The 19,673-nt window shown below is 40.5% G+C and overlaps 1 protein-coding gene and 1 long non-coding RNA gene across 2 annotated transcripts in view; both read right to left on the reverse strand.

The window, feature by feature from the left end:
- Positions 1-351: 351 nt before the first annotated feature.
- On the reverse strand, positions 352-6,262 carry LOC104912540. The gene is made up of 3 exons (XR_794724.3): positions 6,126-6,262; positions 3,387-3,469; positions 352-1,124 (listed from the first exon to the last, which is right to left on the reverse strand). It is a non-coding gene; the product is annotated as an uncharacterized LOC104912540 (long non-coding RNA).
- A 5,307-nt stretch (positions 6,263-11,569) lies between these two features.
- The window catches only part of LOC100544347 (phospholipid scramblase family member 5), a 16,376-nt gene continuing 8,272 nt past the window's right edge, over positions 11,570-19,673 (reverse strand). The window contains exons 2-8 of the mRNA XM_031555066.1: positions 19,504-19,655; positions 16,180-16,222; positions 15,166-15,386; positions 14,000-14,161; positions 12,970-13,131; positions 12,416-12,494; positions 11,570-12,329 (exon numbers count right to left, since the gene is read on the reverse strand). Of these exons, the coding sequence (XP_031410926.1) occupies positions 12,456-12,494; positions 12,970-13,131; positions 14,000-14,161; positions 15,166-15,386; positions 16,180-16,222; positions 19,504-19,655 (779 nt within the window). The 3' untranslated portion in view covers positions 11,570-12,329; positions 12,416-12,455. The remainder of the gene's footprint in view (positions 12,330-12,415; positions 12,495-12,969; positions 13,132-13,999; positions 14,162-15,165; positions 15,387-16,179; positions 16,223-19,503; positions 19,656-19,673) is intronic.

The raw sequence follows: 19,673 nt of genomic DNA on the forward strand, positions 1-19,673 counted from the left end.
CCGCCGCTGACCCGAGCTCGGCGCTGGTGGCGGAGCGCGAGGGCAAACACTAAAAAAGCCCTGAGTATTTCTAGAAGGCCTTGCACGGCTCGAAATTTAAAGTGGTAATGGCTCCCTCCGTGTAACTTCTGGAACTGAAGTAACGCAGGTGCTCTTTAAGGAGGTTTGGCTGTTCAGCTACTTGTTTCAAAAGCTATTTGGCCAAACCAGCTGGTTTATGGGAAACATTACTCAGGAAGAAAACAAAATGAAACTGCTTTTGATTAGTGCTTACCGTGGATGCACTGTTTCTGCATGGTTTCCCAAAACTGAAAAAGGCTCTGAGCATCTTGAGTTGTTCTAACAGGAGCACAGCCAGTGGTTGGAGGGCAGTTACTGCACTCCTATACTTTGTAATTCTAAGGTTCAAGCTGGAATGCTGTGCCTGGCTTTGCCCCTGACGGCTCTGTGCCACAAGAACCTTGGATCCTAACTTTGGACTGCGTTTAGGAGAGGGTCCCAGGACAGACAAGACTGCAGTACTTTGTGAGAAGAGGCAGAGAACATGGAGTTGCTTCTGCTTGGAGAAGAAATGGCTGTGGGGAGACCTAATAGCCACGTGCCCATATCTGTGGGATATCAAGGTGATATATGCCCCAGCCCTGGAGATGGGCCCTGGGCAGCCTGAGCTGGTGGGTGGCAACCAGCTCCCAGCAGGGGGTTGGAGCTGAGTGATCTTTAAAGTCTTTTCCAATCTAAACCATTCTATGAAAACACTGTTGATTTAAGGAAGTGATTGGCTTGCCTTTGGTTCGTTCTGATGTCTAATAAGTAACATTAATGCTTACCGATACAGTGGTACCAGCTGGAGAAATACAGACAGCACAGAGGATCCATGCTGCTTGGAGAAATGCTGTTCTTAAGTCTGAGCAGATTGAAACTACTGGTAACTTTCCTGTAATTTTTAAAGCTGTCCTGAATTCTTGTGCTTTCCATGTAGACCCTGGGGAACCACTTACCATCCGTAATCTATAAGCAGCTCATTGGTGATGGTGAATGGGGAAGCTCCAAAGAGTACCAGGAGAGCTGCTAGTGGTCTGTCAGATAAGAGCAGCTGTAGTTTGGGGCCCAAAGGCTTGCCATGCCTATATTTAAATTTAAAAAAAGAAAGAAAAAAAAAGGAAGAAGAAAGAAGAAGACAGTTATATTTCATCAAAATTTGTTAGTAGATGATCTAGACAGGAAAGTGTTAAATACTTCCTTACAGCTCAGCTACCTTTATAGAAGCTACTTCATTATAAAATGTGCTCCACATGTTTTAAGGTTAAAGATTATCCAAAGATGCAGTTAACATCAATGTCACGTAGATAAGCCAGGGATGTATTTTACTGAAAGGCCATATTTTATAAGGGTTGTTGTACAGAGGTCACTCAAAGTATTTATTTTTGTGAAAACTATAAGAGAAACAAAAAGCACAATAACTCTATTTGATAGAGCAAGTTCTCAGCTACAAAACACTTTTTCAGCACAGACACCACCATCAGCTGTGCATTTTCATCAGCAACAAACAAGCGCCTTCATGCAGCATACATAGATATTTCCATCTCTAGGCTGCTACAATCCTTTTCTTTCATTATACATTCCTACTTCAGAAGGCTTAAGAGTATTTCAGACAATTAGTAATAGAAAGTAATTCTGTTTGATAAATCACTAGAAACAAAAAATGCATTTTCACAGCCTTCTTTCAGGGAGTCATAGAGGGTGAAGAGGTCTCCCCCGTGCCTCCTCTTCTCCAGACTGAACAATCCCAGTTTCCTCAGCGGCTCCCCATAAGACTTGTGCTCCAGACCTTTCACAGCTTCACTGCCACTCTCTGGACATGCTTCAGGGCCTCAATGACATACTTATAGTGAGGGCCCAAAGCTGAACTTGGTACTCGAGATGCAGCCTCACCAGAGCTGATAGAGGGAAGATCACTTCCCTGCTCCTGCTGGCTGCTCTATTTCTGATGCAACCGTGGATGCCATTGGCCTTCTTGGCCACCTGAGCACCTAGCTGGCTCATGTTCAGTCGAACATCAACTAAGAACCCCAGATCCTTTTTCTCCACACAGCCTTCCAGACATTCTGCCCCAAGCCTATACTTTTGCTTGGGTTTATTGTAACCAAAGTGCAGGATGGCACTTGGTCTTGCTGAACCAGTTGGGTTGCCTTGTCATAGGAGAAGATGAGGCTGGTCAATCACAACGTGCTTTTCATGAACCCATGTTGGCTGGGCCTGATTCCCTGATTGTCTTGCACATGCCGTGTGATTGCACTCAGGATGATCTGTAGTTTCTGTAGTCCACGCTAGGGCTGCTGGTTTCCATCTATATCTCTGCAAAGCAAGCTGCACTTAATCTAAAACAGACACATCTAATCGCAGTAATTTGTGCATGCATGAATCCCAAGACTGCAAATTAAATCAGAATCCTTACCAGACAAAAGAGAAATGAGTAAATGAAGGTCACTTTGTAACCTTATATATTCTACAGCTGCCCTTTTCTATCTCCCAAAATCAAGTCTTCATCTCAATATTCAACTTTTATAAATAAATATATATATACATATATATTATCCTGGCCATATTTTGAATTTCATCTAACTGGGCATGTCAGAGATTTGGGGATTTTATTTTGGTCGTTATATCAGGTACACACAAATCTAATCTGGAGTTGTCATTATTCCACATATTTGAACTGATTCCACTAAGAGGATTAATATAGGACACCAATTTTTGTCAGAAATAGGTATATGTATATTTTCATATGGTTGGAAAATCAGAAATACATGGTAGTATATGATAATACTTTTCAACAAGAATGAAGTTGTTAGCTCAGCTCAGATTTACGTGCAGAGATTTAAATACTCTATTCCAACAAACATGTCTATTTGACATAGGGATGAATGTTGTTTCCTACATAAGGATGTCTTTGTCCTGTCAAGGAGAACAGCAGCATATCCTTCCTTTTTCTCTCAGACATTTTTCTGGAAGAAACCTACTCACCTGCAAGGGCAGAAGAAATATACCATGGTTTACACGACACAAAGTAAATGGCTGGCCTGCCATACAGAACAATACCCAGCTTGTTTTCTTCTCCAACTGGGATCATGGGAGTCACACAACAGGCAGTCAGTGCTTGTCTGTTAGATCACATAGTGCCTCTTTATTTGCCCCATTGAGCAGATTTAATCAGTGCCTTAAACATTTGAGAGAGAAGTTGGAATTGCTTTTAAGGAAGTGAGAAAGGCACCACGCTCCTTCTTTAGGTTAATCATGTCTAACTGGAATTAAACATTATTTGTAGATTCCTGATCCCATTTTTGAGGTATGTTGCGTGCATTTGGAGTGCTTAGAATATCACTTACAGCTACTTCAACCTCCAGTCCCCCTATACTCTGGCACCTTGGTGGATCCTGTAGTATCCAACTGCGATGATGAGACATCAACCCTGTTGATGAAACATGGCGAGAGTAACATCAGATCACCACTAGTGTGTCAGAGATGATGAACATGTAGCAAGAAGCAGCTTAAATCTAAACATATGAAAAATAGATACATTACTATTATTATTTCTCTGGTATGGAGCTGGGGCAAACAGATTCCTTCGCAGCAACAGCTGACAGACAGAGAAATGAGCCGATGTCTCCCATGTCCCAGTTGTGCTGTTTTTGGTTCAGTAACTAGGCCTTGGCTTAGATAATAAAAGACGTATTCACAAAACTAGAAGATGCAGCTAACACATTGTCAGTATTAAAGATTTGTAGCTGTGGTAATAGGACTGTTAGCTTATTTGATTTCATTTAACAACGTCAAGTCAGCATCAAGCCTGCAGTCTGACTAATGACTTTCAGGTTCTCCTTTGAGAAGGGAAATGGAGAAAATAGTTTTAATACCATTGCATGTTTCGTTAAATCAGCATTCTAGTAACAGGGTGGTATGGATAAGAATTCTGAATCGCTTGGTTCTTCCATGTTGACCTGCTAGGTGTCTACTCAGGCAGACAGGGATGGTCATTTAAACAGTGAAAGCAATTCCCAGAGTGAACAAGCAGGTGTTGCTGTGCATCTTTTCTCAAAATGTTTGAACACAAGGGGAAAAACAACAATAGAACAATGAAAGAATCAACACAGTGTACTGGATTTTGCTACTAAATGTTTTTGTGCCAAACCCATTTCTTTCACTGAGGAAAAGGCTAAATGAAGTTTTGCTACTGCCAGCCAGACAAAATTTTGAATGCCAGCATTGCAAATGAATGGGCATAAGCTGCTTTAGTGTAGGAAATCAGGATATAGAGTGGAAAAGAACAAGTAGGCAAAAAGAAATAGTCCACTACAGCTTGCAACATTTAGGATTAACTGGGATACTACAAATGTTAAATGCAGCTTGAGTAAATCCTGTTTTCTGCTGAAGTGTTCCTTATCCTGCAAATAGGTATTTATGAGCAACATTCCCATAGGCATGATTTTTTACCTAAAAAGCGTAAGTAATTCAGGCTTAAGCAATAAATCAGGAAAGTCTACTCCAGCCAGCTCCTTTTCCCTATCCTGCAGGCACACAGTGTGTGTGTCAAAGTGCACACTCTGGCTTTCCAGGCAGTTTAGAGTTGCTCGCATTTGTGTTTAAGCTTTTTTCACCATCAAGGTCTTCCATTTAGGCTCTGTTGTAGGCAGCCTCAGAGTTCCCAGCACTGACAAGATGCCTGTGCCCCTGCACACTGTCCTCCTGCCATTCAGATACTTCCAGACCCGGCATCACTGCCAGTGCACAAACAGGGAATCGCAGCTGGTCATTTCTGTTAGGCTGCCTGGGGCCTTGAATTACATTTACCTCCATTTTTGAAAGCCACGTGGAAAAAAAGCACTGCAGACAGAAGCCATCCACACCATATAGGTGCATGGCTGTAGTGAATAGGTTGGTGTTAGGCATGAAGGGGTCTGCATATGGGTCTCCTCCACTGCCCAGCCTCACTTTGTTCCAGCACAACAAAGAGTATCTGAAAGCATTCAGCCCACACCTGTTTTCATTTACAGTTACCTAATCTTATACATCCTAGCACTGTTTTTGAATTTGAGCTTCTGAAAAAAAACTTCACTTTGACTTTACTGTTGTTAAACTAAATCAGGGGACATTTGGATTAGAAATTTAGATATTAGGAAGAAATTCTTTACTCAGAGGGTGGTGAGGCCCTGGCACTGCTACCCAGAGAAGCAGTAGATGCTCCACCCTCCCTTGAGGTGCTCAAGACCAGATTGGGTGGGGGCTGGGCAGCTGAGCTGGCCAGGGAGCAGCCAGCCCATGGTAGGGGTTGGTACTAGATGGGCTTTAAGATCCCTTCTAACCCAAACTGTTCAGTGATTTTATTATATGATGTGATAGTTAACATAGTCACATAGGTCAGTAAGGGACATGCTGAAACATGTAAGAGCCACAAATGGGGCTATTAGGGCTGTGCAATAATGTACACTATGCACTCACTTCTTTTTATCGGCCTGAGTGTGAATTTTGCAATACCTGAATATATAGCCAGACGGAGAACAGAATGTGCATTTTTTCATAAGTTACTTGTCTGATAAGAATGTTCTGACATCACTGAGGATTTCATTAATGAAGTAGATTAACTAGGATGTTGTGAAGATAAAAGGGACACTAGATCTGCAAAGGTTTATGATACAGATCGACAGGTCAATTAAGAATGAGTTTCAAGGAAACCCAGGACAAGAGCTAGGAGATACAGGAGGCCGGAAAGGGGGAAATATTGGAAAAAGGAAAACAGATATTTACATAAGACATAAACTCTATATTTACTATTAAGTCTTACTTAAATGTCAACATCAGATACAGTGAACTCTCTTATCTCATAAATCACTTTGGATGTGGAGTAATAACACACGAAGAGATAGTTTATCACAGAATCATAGAATCGCTCAGGTTGGAAAAGACCTTGAAGATCATCGAGTCCTAACCGTACTACCCTAACTCTAACAACTCTCCACTTGTTTATCTCTCTCACTCTGGGACTGTTCTTTAGAAATCCTGAGCACAGTTTTCAGGAGATTTAAATTTAGTCCCATTCGTTCTTAAACTAAGGATGTCAGATTACTCACATTTCTGATGGACTTGGTCAACACATGGTATCATAAATTGTATTTGCCATCCAGTTCCTGATTCAGTTGTTGAGTATAATCTAGCTGCGAGCTGTCAATGATTGTCTTAAAACATTTTTTCTTTCTTCATCATCTTCTCTCAGCGATATTTCTTAAGTACAAAAGAGCAGAGTATTATGGCTTGAACAGATCAGCAGTGCACTAGAAAAATGACTTCACCAAGCAGATGTTTGTTCTGTAATGAATCTCTGCCATATTTTTTCCACTGAGCTTATATTTTTAAGGATGTAATTAGACTAGTAGTTGAAAGCATTCTTTTACTTTTGCCATAAATATTTCATTCTCGCCGAGTTCTTCACTCCCTGCCCGCTCTGTTCTGTGATGGTCTCAGTCTTTCCTGGAAATTACACTATTGTTTCACAATTATTCATCTTGGTCAAGTGCTTCTCTGGCTTCCCAGTCATTCCACCTTTCATAACATTGGGACAATGCTAATCAGGGTGGTGACAGCTCAAACTAAACACACTGTTCCTAAAACGTGCCAAACCCAGTTCTGACAAGGGCAGACAGAACAATTGACCTAAAGGCTTCAGAGAAAGCTGAGGGTCTCTTTGTGCAAGCGGGTCACTATGGGGTCAAGTCTGATGTAGGCTGATTCTTTCTCCTAGCCATGTAACTGCATCTTCTTATGCTAACAGCGTTCCAGCCAGTTTCAGTACAGGAATCACATGCACACAACTGTTAGAAGAGATGACTTTTCTGTTGAAAAACACGTGAAAATAAAGGCAAAGTGGCCGTGTGCCACCAGTTCTGCTTCTTGCAGCTAAAGCAAACAATTTTAGCTTACAAAAGCTTTTGTGATTTGGATATGTACCCTTTCTTCAGGTGATACGCTTAGCGGCACGCTTCATGTCAGCGTCAGCCCCAGGTTCTCTGCTGGGAACCTCCGCTTAGGAACAAAGCATGCCAGAAGACACACCCTGCCTGTTTACACAGGCACTGTTCCCTGCAGTCCTTTCCCATTCCCAGTTTTTTCTGGTCTCTTACATTTTTGTCCTGAATTGTTCAAGTAACTCCCTCACACTGCTTGCAGGCAGCAATTTCTGGCCAGGAAGTATTTCTGTATGGGGCAATGACTACCAATGGTAGCTTGTGTCTTTTGTGTCTTTTTCTTTTAATACAAAAACAACTGCATTGCAAATAGTGCACTTACCTGATGTGGTTGTCACAGAGTAAAAGAGGGAAAAAAAAAAGGTAAGTATCTCAATGTGGAGAAACACACCGAGGTAATACGTCCTGTTGACATGACTTGTGGCACAGAAAGTTCAATGCAATTATGAAGCTTTCAAGTAGACTTTGAGGCTACCAGGGTACATGAGGACAGGGCTCTGATTCCTGCAGAAATACTAATCCTTTGCCAGAAGAAAACAGAAGATAATGGAGATGAAAGGTCTCTGTTATCATTTTTGCAAGAGAGTGGAATGCAAGACCTAATTGTGAATTTAACTTAATTTTCAGTGGCAATTCTGGAGATGCACAATCAGGAAGTCACCTACAGGTCTCTTTTCAGTATGCCAAAAATTTCCTATCCTTTGAGTTAAAGGAATTGATGTACTTGGGGTACAATCACGAGGCATGCATCAGCTGCCCATCTGAACTTTATTTTGTGAAAGGTTAGCATTGTGCTAATAAAAGAACATTAACAAATATGGAAAAGAAAGAAGGAAATTATATCTAGCTTGGACTGTCTCAGTCCAAAAAATAAGTATTCATCTCTTTAGCAAACTGATTTCTTAGCTTCACGAGAGAGGAGTGAAGGAATAAACAAGTCAGTCTCATGCAATTGCTAATGGGAGTGATTTGGCTTTGAGGATGCTATTCCTAAAAGAGATTGAGTTTAACAAAACATCTTGCATTCCAGAAAAAACAACAAATCTCCTTTCACAGAATATGGAGTAACTTTTCCTAAGGATCTAAAGCTTCAGTTCCCTCTGCCCCCACCAAGGGTGCCGCTTTTCAGGAAAGAAAAGTACACGTAAAAACCTGTAGCTGCTTTTTGAATTAAAGTAACATGCATGATTCTAACTTAGAATATATCATCTTAATTGAAAAGAAAGCAATACAACTAAGAAGAGAGTCAAATAGGAAGAATTTTTTTATTCTCTCAATACAGGAAGCACTTACCTCAATTAGAAAACATTGAGTTGGGATCATTTCAACATTTGTCTAATTACAGAACAAGGAAATTAAAAAGATTTTTTTGTTTGTTTGTTTAATTGCACGAAGTCTTCAAAGAGATATACTTTCATATCCCCAGTATATTAGATAACCAGAAGATCTCAGAGCTTACAGAGATGCTGTGTTGCCACTCTCTTCCCAGGTACTGTTGTCACCTGGGGTTGTGGCAGTACTGGGGGTTTCCACCCTCTGCCCCAGGACGGCGCACTGCAAGGCAGCATGACGATATGAGACAGGGACAAAGGTATTTTACCCATAGAAACTCCCCATTCTTTCAGGGAGCACACCACAAAGCAGCTGCTTTTAGAACACAGCACTTTGTTTCTGCAGAAGGTGGGGAGTGCTCTGCAGTCAGAGCTTTTCCCTCCACCCGAGGAAGATATACTCAGGTGCAGAAGATAGGTTTGCGGCTGACCAAAGGAAATGTTCTCTTTGACATAGACTGGCTCCTGCCCATGTTATCTCATGAGATATTTGTCACCTGTAATCCAGCTATAAAAAGCAGGCAATAAGGACAAGCCAGCATCTTGTGCCAAAGGTTTTATATCAGGGAACAAAGAAAAAAAATTCTCCAGTTAAGGGCGAAATAAGAGGTTATAAGTGTTTTGATCTTTAATCAGCGTCCTGAGTACACCTTGTGATCTGTGAAAGCCATTCTATTAATGAACTGTTGCTGCCATCTACTGAGCACAAAAGCTACACATCACACAACGCAGCAGCTAGCCATCCAGTGGGAAACTAGTTACTTGGCTGAATTAAGGTTTTCACTAGAACAAAAGTATTTCTGTATAGATGCTTAGGACATGCATCTACTCTAGACTGTACCTGTCTTTGTGGGAAATACTGAATGCTTTGGAGCCACTGGGGAACTGAGAAATGTGAGTTTTGTAAAGAGCACCCAAAACGTGAAATACATTGCTGTTAGTGAGAAAGTTTGTACAGCTGCAGATTTTATTTATTTATTATTTTTTAAATAATGTTAATTTTCTTTGGTAATATCACACCTAACTCCATCTTTGGTGAGCCTGAATTCTCATCCTCACATAAGTAGGGAGTTTCTAGTTGAAAAAGTGCTGGCCTTGGCATTACATTTCTGCCAGGATACTGAGGGGTAGGACTAAGGCCAAGCAGGCTGCCAAAGAAGTTCTCCTTGATAGCAAGAGCTGTCCCAGTGCCCTTGCTTTGCTTTGTTCAGAGGCTGCCACTGGGTTTAAACAGGGCATTCATACATACACATATGCAAGTGTTTGTTTGTTTGTTTTTTCCAAGAATAAAGCAGACTAACACACAAAAACAGCAACCAAGTCACTAAGTGCAAGAACTACAATACCATCATCTGGTTGCAATATATAAGTAAACATATGCAAGCAACACATTGCTAACCTACAAGGACACTGATGGCCAAATTCAGCCCTGCAGGTAAAGATATGTCTATTAGATTCAATGTGAGTTGGACACATTTGTTTCAAAGATGTCTTTGGCTTGTTAAGGGATATCAGAAGGCTGGAGATTGGGGGTGAAAAGTGGCAAAGAACAGGGGAGCTGCTGGTCTCAGCAGGCACTGCATTTGGCTACGCACAGCATCAGTGCAAGAGCATGGTTTGGTGTGGAAAGCAAAACTGTGGCTGCAAGAACAGCTGCTTGTGTCTAAGGTAGCAAAGTGATTTAAAGGGATAAAATAAAATAGGAATCTGGTTCTTCTCAATTTGCATTAGGGGAATTTAGGAGTGAAAGGACTGAGTTCGATAGAATTACACCAGTGAGAAAAGCAAATTGGTGTCACCTGTGTCCTTCTGCAAAACCATACATTTCCACAGGAGGGAGCTTCTTGCCCACGGAGCCCGTTGATGGTACACAGAGAAAGGAAACAGCAGCGCTCCCAGGAGTTCTCCTGTTCTGCCGCCTGTAGCCTGAGCCGCCGCTAGGAATTATAGCGAGAGCTGGTAGTGAAACGGTTAACAAATAATGATGATTGTCAGAGCTTGTTAACCGCAGTTATTTTCAAGACATATGTAAATGTGTATAAATACCTAAGTGTGGTATATAATCTAAAACATACTGCTTAAATCTATGAACGTTCCTGAGTTAATTTCACTATGGGAACGTTAGTTGCAGCTTCCTGGATTTACTGTGTTTGAATTCATACCCACGAACATTAAATTAAAATTAGTCTAAATATTTGTTGAGAATTAATCACCTGATAAATTTAGCTCTTTTTCATTGTTATGAATTATTCATCATCTCCTCTCCCTTCCGTTGATGTGTTTGGTTATTTACAAGAATTGAATTACCAGTTTGTGTTACAAAATCTAGCATTCCAGGTGATTTGTAAGGTGTTCCCCTTGGAAACTGTTCTTGTCACCAGTATTTTACGGTACTTCTCTGCTTCTTGAAGAACTCATTGAAGTTTTTGAGAGAAGCGTAAGTAAGTTCATACAGGAAATACTTCGCAACAAAATGTTTTTGTTTATGTCTTGCATGTATATAATGAATGCTGGCCTCAGTCCATCAAACCAGCCTACCCAGATCTCTCTGTAGGGTCTTCCTACCCTCAGGCAAATGAACACTTCCCCCCAACTTAGTGGCATCTGCAAACTTACTGAGGATGCGTTCAATCCCCTCATCCAGATAATCAGTAAAGGCTTCAAACAGGGCTGGCCCCAAAACTGACTCCTGAGGAGCATCTGAATTCAACACCATTCACCACCACTTTCTGTGCCTGGCCATCTAGCCAGTTTTTTACCCAGAGAAAAGTACACCTGTGCAGGCTATGGGCTGCCAGCTCTTGCAGGAGAATGCTGTGGGAAACAGTGTCAAAGGCTTTGCTGAAGTCTGGGTAGACTACATCAAAAGTCCTTCCCTTATCCAGTAGGTGGGTCACCTGATCAAAGGAGATCAAGTTGGTCAACCAGGATCTGCCTTTCATGAATCTGTGCTGGCTGGGCCTAATCCCCAGGTTGTCCCTAAAAACCTGTGTTGGCATGAATGCTTAGGAACAGTATTATGAAATACCGTGACTGCAGGAGCGAGCAGTTATGTAAAACTTACCTAACAGAGAAAATTCCTATTGCACAGTCTTACCATAGAGAATACCTGTACTTGCCAAAGAGAAAAGATAATTGTGTTCCAAAGAGGTGTTTGCTGATGGCCTCAGGCAAGGCCAATTGAGGAATTATCAACCATCAGATATTACGAAGAGCAAAAAAAAAAAAAAAAACCTTTTAATGAAATTCTTGAGTGGATATGAGCACAAATGCTTCACATTAGATAGGTCAAAAGTTAAGTGATTCGTGTGCACATAGGGGACTCTCTCAAACCACACTGCCTGCCTTCAACACAGGCAGCAAAAGTCCACATTTTCTGAATGGAGTTTAAGTTCCCCCATCTACTATTGGAAGCCTAATTTCTGGCCACAGCTCATTAAATAAATCTTTGCCATAAAATAAATTGCAAGCAAACATCACTTCCCTCCTTTCAACTCACTGAAATAGATACCATCTTGAACTTCCCATTGGGTGATGTCTTTATATTTGTTGCTTTCAAACTCAGTTTGTTACTATTAATTAAATAACAAATCAGAAAATGACTTCTAAAATTATGAAAAAGCTAAACCAAATCCCTCACAACACACCCTCATGTGGTTAGTAACTGGTACCAGCACTCACAGAGCATCAAAGAGTTCTTTAAACAGAGACTTTCATCAGTGACGCTGCAAGCCTTCGTCTAATCTTTCATGATTTCCCATGCAGGAAGATCAAAAGAGAAAGAAGAGAATAGCACTGTTCCAAAGGAACAGTGCTCTGTGGGAAAAGTATATGTTTAGCTACAACGCATGTAAAATATAAGTGGGAAATTATTATTTACAAGAGATATATTTTAATAAACAGCATCATTAGCTCCCTTTCTTTTCCTATAAGGAACAAGGATTTGTGCAGTTCAAAATCATGTCCAAAGCTCAAGAGATTTCTGGAAGAAAATGAAAAAGAATTAGAAAGTATCTAACATATAAGTCTTCAAAGCAAGAAGATCAATTTATGTTCATTTTTACTTACTGAAACACATTCTGCATATTTTATTGTTTCTGTCATCTTGTTATAAGCCATCCAGAGAGTTTTCAAAGAACATTAAGTCCTACAAGTAAACAAATAGTGAATGGTAACAAAAGTGCAAAAATGCAACAATTAATATCAGAAGTCGTGCATGTAGGCTTTTGTTACATAAATTAATTAGATTAGTCAATCATTTATTATTCTGCCACTGAGCGATAAGAATGTCAGAAGACAATCCAAAAATTTTTAGTAACGTGAGTTATGTTTTTAACCTAATAAATCCAAAATATATAGGTTGCTGGTATTTTAGAGCAGTGAATAATTTAAATAGTTTTGTCCTTTTATGTATATTTTGTGATGTACGAATTCCAGGCAGCTGAAACCATTGCGTACGAATATTAACATGTTAGCGTCAAAAGCAGCACAAGCTCTCTTTTAGGCAATGGTTTGACTTTTTACTTCCTGTATGCCTTTGTAGGGTCACAGCCAACAGCAAGGACCTCTTTGGTTGCAGTCTGTCCAGCACTTGGGACTACCTCTTGATTTTTCATACTTACGATGAGAAAGCATGCACCGATCATCACTGCCTTGATTTTCACGTCAAGATCTACTGGAACCTGGATCCCAAAGTTGGCAGTGTTGGTAAAGACATTGTTTACAAATCCAGACCAGTACTTGGAAATTTTGCCAATCGTTGACATTTCATTGAGGGCTTTTACCTGCACCAATTAAAAAATAAAAAATAAAATAAAATAAAATAAAATAAAAGGAATAAGCCTAGATGTAAATAAATCAAATACGCACTGATTATATCTCCACAGAACTAACGACTCTGCCCTGACATGCAGAGTACTCTATAGTTGTCAGGCTGTTTTCTTCTTGTCATTGAAATGCTCTACGAGTGTCAGATTTGCCTCTAGGAATGGCACACAAGAAAGAGTCTCCTTGCAAATTTGGAGACATCAGAATCTTCAGAGCTGATAGAAAAATGGGGGAAAGCAATTATGAAAGTTTACACCACTTTTGCTCTTCTTTCACAAGGATTTTTTTTTTTCAGTTTCAGATATGCTCCAAGTCACAGCAGCAGCACTGCTGTGGTCTGCTGTCTCCTACAGCTGATGGATATGTTCTTGATTACACAGCCATCTTCCCATTCCTCACACAATAACAAAATTAGGAACATTACCTACTGAAGTCTTCTGATGTGGCTAGAAACATAGAAGTTCTCTTATGATTATGTAACTAAGAGGAAGAGCTTTGTTTACGTCAGAAAACTGTTCACAGTTTTTTCAACAGTCTCTCATTCTCTTTCATATCCTATATCTCAAAGGCTCCTCCAAATTACTTTTTTTTTTTTTTTCCCTGACAAATGAAGATAAATGGATGCAGAATTGTCAGTCCCATCCAGAACATCTGCAGAAATCTGCATGTAGAAGTTTGGAACTCCAGTGCACATGGTTCTGATTCTGTTCCCAAGTTATTGCAATGTACGTAATGTTTTTAAGAGTAGAATGACAAGATTTTTGATTAAGAATTTCATTCAAAGCAGCAAAACCGTAAAATTCTTAGCACTCATAAGTAACATACCTCAAAGTCAACATCTTCAAAACAGCCACAAGTTGCATAAGGGCCAATTATTTTTAGTACATCTTCTTTACTTTCATTCTGTATTGTAAACTTAGGCAGAAATGGGTCCCAGTTCTGTACAACGTAACCAGCTACTGTACCTGGTGGGGACTGAACTTCTAACTAGCAAACAAAACAGAATAAAATTTTATAAACTAATTTTATATTAGCATATTTTTCCATAATACATTATCATTTATGTAATTACAAACTATTTATTTAATGCAGTTATGTATAATTTTACCAAACCATGAACTGGACATCTAACAGCGCTTTTAAATACAGTGAACAACAGAGAACTCAAAAGCTGCACTAGAAGCTATCATCTTACATCAAATGTAAGATTTGATAAAAGTTATACACTGTGGTGAAAAACAAAAAACCTGTAATGTGTGAATATCCCATAGGCTATTTTCTGCAGTAATTGTGCTACCCAGGATTCTTTCTTCTGAAAATCTGGATGCAGAACTGAGAATGTAGGTAAAAAGTCTCCCTATAAAATATTTTTCCTAAAATAATAGCTATGAATGAAAGTCAAAAATAAGGAGAAAAGATCTTTTTCTCGATAGGATCTGTTTTTCACTCAAAGCAGCTGATTTTTGCAATTTTCTATGGCCTTGGAGAGGTGGAGCCTGACACAATACACCAGCTTCCTCTGAGAGCTGCTTCCCAGCCACAGCCTGCACTGCCAGCCCTAGGGAAAGTCCCTCCTTCCCACTCTGTGCTTGCAGTGAGCGATGCACATCCACAGCACTAAGTGATGTCAGTCTGAGCGGGTGAGCAGTGGTTCAGGGCCGTCCCTAAACAGAGGGAGATCTGTGTTATCAGATGCAGGACTCTATTTGGGATGCCCATGAGAGGCATGCTGGGCACGTTACTTCTAAATTACTTCTGAAACGGTCTTATTTATCAATAATTGCTTCTAAATGAAGGCCTTCAGGTTCTCTCCCTCGAAGTGTTGCATCAGCTAGTGCAGAAGCAAGAAAAGAAACTGCCTCCACACAGCCCAAGCTGGGTCACGGCTGGGAATTCCTTCCTGCCGTCCTCACTGAGGTCATGCAAGGCTTAATTAATGCAGAGCACATGCAGTGAGATGCTTGAACAAAAGGCAATTAGGCAACACTCACCTCTTGCAGGAAGCAAGGGAACCAGCAGCTGTTGCATCTCAAGGGTCTGTTCACTGTAATCACCTCTCGGCCAGAGTTATCAGCAATCCTTATGGTGAAAGACCTTATAGGTGAACACAAGTTACGATTGAAGCAACCATTTTCTTCCACTGCAAAGTAAACTCTTTGTCCCAAATGGTTTTTTATCTCATATTTGCTGCAGGTCTCTGTGCCAAGTATGGCTAAAAAAGCCAAACAAATTGGATGTTACCTTAGCATAAGGTTAGATTAGAAAGAGCCTCTGCCAAGACTCACCGAATTCTGCTCTGCATACATATTTACAGCTCCAGACTTCTCTGTGGTATATACTCTAAAAAACTATGAACAGAGACTGTTTAAAAATTGTTTTTAAATGGTGACAAAGAAAATGTATGATAATAATGAAATGTATAATAATAATGTCGAGTTTTATTTTGAAAGAACATTTAGTTCAAAGACTTTAATCTGCTGTAAACTGCAGTATATATCACAAAACAGAATTCGTACACTGAGTTTTGGTTTTGGTTTTCCTTACTTTGTACACTCTGAAAAATATTGATACAAGGTTATTCCACTTCAGTGACACAACTTTCACTCAGAGAGGTGCCCAAGAATCAGGCCAAAACTTCTCAAATAGGAGAAATACAACTGAGGAATACATTTTAAGGTGTTTTAATTGTTGAACACGAAACTTTGAAATTCTGAGAACCATGTAAATCAATTATGCTGTATTTAATGCTTTCTGACCTTCCTTACTTTATTCACTCATAGCATATTCATCATTGTTTAAGACAATAACTGTCTTTCCAATCCATGGAAAAATTAAATCTCTAGTAACTTTGAGGGAAGGATTTTAGGGCTAGGGCACTGTAACTTTCCTCTCTTCATCTCATCACACTAACACCATGCTGGAAGTCTGATGGAAGGGCAGCATGAAGCTGGGCTTGGAAGCCCTTTAGAGACAGCAGTAGTTGGAGCACAAGAGTTGCAGCATACCTTCAAGGAGCTCCACCTGCTGATGAATAATGATCCGGTCAAGCTGTTTCAAAAAGAAAGAACAAAAATATAAGCTAGTGGGTGTTGGAAGGTCTTGGGCTGCTGGCGATCACCTGTCTCTGCATTCCTTTCCTTCCAGAGTTCCCCAAAGAAACCCTCTGCTTGAAACCATCCTCACCTGTCATTTGGTTACAAACTGCCACTTTTCTGTGCTTACTGTCCCTCCAACATGCTCTGCTTTAGAAAATAATCATTAGTACTGCAAAACCTTAATTTCAGCTTACCTCCCAGTGTTATGTGACTTTTTAATGCGTGTTTTATGTGACAATTTAGGCTTTGTGGTTTCTTGTCCTTAAATTCCAGATGGGCATCAGACGCCTGATACTGAATTTTGCCATTACTCACAGCTGAAGACAGAAAGCTCATGACAGACATCTGAGACCTGCACGTCACAGCTCTCCAGCATATGTATATTTCACAACTGATAAATATTGCCTTGTACACATTCAAACTGTTGCAGCAATTTATCAGTTCCAGTCATCTCCTGCAGCTAGTTCAGACAGCAAAGAAAAGCTGATAATAGATAAACTTCCAGATCCCTTTCATTAATCTCTAAAATGTGCATGCCAGTAATTGAAATAATAAAAAATATTTGGACTTAAAAATCTTCTCCCAAGAAGCTTTGCTGTTTTGTCATTTGGATTTCATGAGATATGAGAAGCCTTGGAGCTCATGGGAAGTTAGTGCAGAGCTCTGCTGATGAAAAATGAATAAACAGGTTAAAGATGGCAGGGCTATTTTAATATTTTAGTATTGATTTTAATATGGATTTCTTTCCCCCACACGGGCTTTCACGGAGGAAAGAAAAATAATGAGCCTGAACTGCTAAAAACTTTGAGTGATTTTGCACTGCTACCAGTTTGTTGTGAACAAAGCATAGGCAATGTTTAGCCAACAGGCAGCACCATTTGTTAGACTTGCTTGTTTTGCCTTGTTGCTGCAAGGCAGCCATTCTGATGCATCTTTCATTGAGGCACTCGTGGATTAAGGAAATTCTGCGCTTGCATTTGAAAGCACGGAAAGCCCTTTGCTTTACATGGGTCTCAGTCCTCTTGAGTTCTAATGTGCTAAGATTCCTTACGCAAAGCTAACTCTTAGCATTTAGTTTTGTGGCTGTTAGATTTACAACTCATCAATCTGACCAAGTCTAAACTCAGAAGTTTCTTACAAAACTGATAAAGCCTGAGTTTTTGCACAACAAAATCTCAGGTCTCTTCCATCTATTCCTTCTCTTGGCAGAGGTTCCTCACTTTTGTGATGGACTCCACACAGTTCCCAGAACTACAGCTATGATCTGGAAGTTAATCACATTTTTGGGGGCAACCCGTTTTGTAGAAAATTATTTAGAGTGCAGGACAGAGGCAGTTTATCACCAGGCTCTGAAGCACCCAGAGAACCAAACACATCGCTCCTCAGCCCGACTGACTTCTGCGTGCATTTGCATAGTGACAGATGTTTTCTGTTCCTCTCATCCAGTGCTACACGCTGTGCCCTTGAGTTTCTGTTTAGCATAAGACTGTGGGGATCTCTATGAGATTCACTGGGGCTGGATCCTGCTTTCAGAGGCAAGCATGTTATGGCCTTATTAAAAAATATATTCAACTTTCTCAAATAAATCTATCCAGCTATCTTCCCTGCTTCTGCTGGAGATAATCCCAGAACCTCATTTCTATTTTGTTATCTTCTATTTATTCACAACCACTTTCTATATAATCCTCCTTCTGTTGAAATCATTCTTTAAATTAAATGCCTTTTTTTTTTTTCCCCCCCACAGGTCATTTTCTCTTGTAGGGATGATAGCTGTCAGAGTTCCTTCTCTGATAGCATTTTATTTTTATCGAAAAATGAAAAATTTGCAGTCTTGTTTTAAAGCAGTTTCTCTATTCCCTGTGCCCTTTAGATGGCACTTCTCTGTGCCTGCTCCAGTTGGGAACCCACATCCATAACGCACACAAAACCAGAAGCAAACACGGTATGCTCCATCAAAAATCCCCAGTTCAGCTAGAAATACCTTCCATTATTTATACGAGTGGTTCTACCTGCAAGTTCTGATGCAGACCGTGGGTTCCCAGGACTTCCTCTGGCCAGAAAAGGGGACACTGAGGGCCAGGCTGATGCCCTCCCCTCACAAATGCAACCTCACAGGGTCCCAAACACACAAGGACCGAGGAGTTATCTCAGGAGCAAACTGAGAATAATTAGTAAGGGCTGCAGCACAGACACATAGTTATTGAGCTGAGAATGAAGACTTTATGTCAGATGTAATCCTTCCATAAAATGGAGTAATAGAATTTGCTTGCCCACATCGTACCGATAAAGCTAAGGTATAATTCGTGTTCATGCAGAAAGCTGAATATGTAACCTGCCAAGTATTGACTATCACAATCACTTTTCAACTAAAAAATGTAGCTCCACACTCTGTGAACAAATGCTCCTGTAATTGACAACACATATCATTTTGTGCACAGGCTCCATGAAATGAACATCATAACTCCACATGAAAGATAGTTTCTGAAAGGTCTCCCAGTTTTGTTAACTGTCTTAGATTCCAAATAGAAAATGCTTTCAATTTCTGCCTCTATACAAAACTACTGAAAAGCATCTTTTAAATACAGCCCTCAAGTCATGCATCAGAATCACAGCCTCATAACTACTCCTCAGCTCCCACTTCTCTGCAATACACTGCTTGGACACTGCCCCTTTTCTGCCTAACAGCCCAAAACAGAGATGCAAGTTTGCAGCTGCTCAGGCTTTCTCTTGGTCATCTTGAGAATTTGCTTCTCCCTCTCAGCTGGAGAGCACTGTCCTTGTGGGCATAAGGAATTTGCTCCAAAGACCTCCATGTTCCTCAGGGAGAAGGGTGTGATTCCCTCACACACTGCTGGTTTTAGTCAACCAGACGAGTTCTGAAGTCAGCCAGGATTTGGCACTGGTTTCCCTTAAGGAGCTGGAAAGAAACTGGAGGGACAATGAGAGGAGTCATAGTATGACCTAGAAAAAGTCCTAGAGAGAAGAAAATCATGTCTGGGAGCAAGGAGAGCTGCATGCACAGCAAATGGATTTCTGCAGAAATGAATAGCAGCAATGAAGGAAGAGCTTATAATTTGTACATTCCTTATCTTATGGTAAATTTCAAACAACAGAAAAGCCTCTCCACATCTAATTTCCCATCCCCAAGAAAAACCCCAAACACTCCCACCTCCCAAATACCAAAGGAGTCTGTGATGAAACAGAACAGTTCCAGCACTGGGAAAGATTCTGGACCTGGTTCAGGTATTCCAGTCCAGGTGGTAAATTATGCGTGTGTGAGTCTTGCTTCCACGGGTCTGCAGGCTCAGCAGGCTTGTCCTGCTCCGGCAGGTCAGAAGAACCAGGGAGGTAGTCCTTAAAGACTGGGTTTGTTTGTCCTTCAGATTCTGCAGGGAAAAAAAAGA

Source organism: Meleagris gallopavo, chromosome 11, assembly GCF_000146605.3.
Source record: "Meleagris gallopavo isolate NT-WF06-2002-E0010 breed Aviagen turkey brand Nicholas breeding stock chromosome 11, Turkey_5.1, whole genome shotgun sequence".
In the NCBI taxonomy this organism is placed as follows: Eukaryota; Metazoa; Chordata; class Aves; order Galliformes; family Phasianidae; genus Meleagris; species Meleagris gallopavo.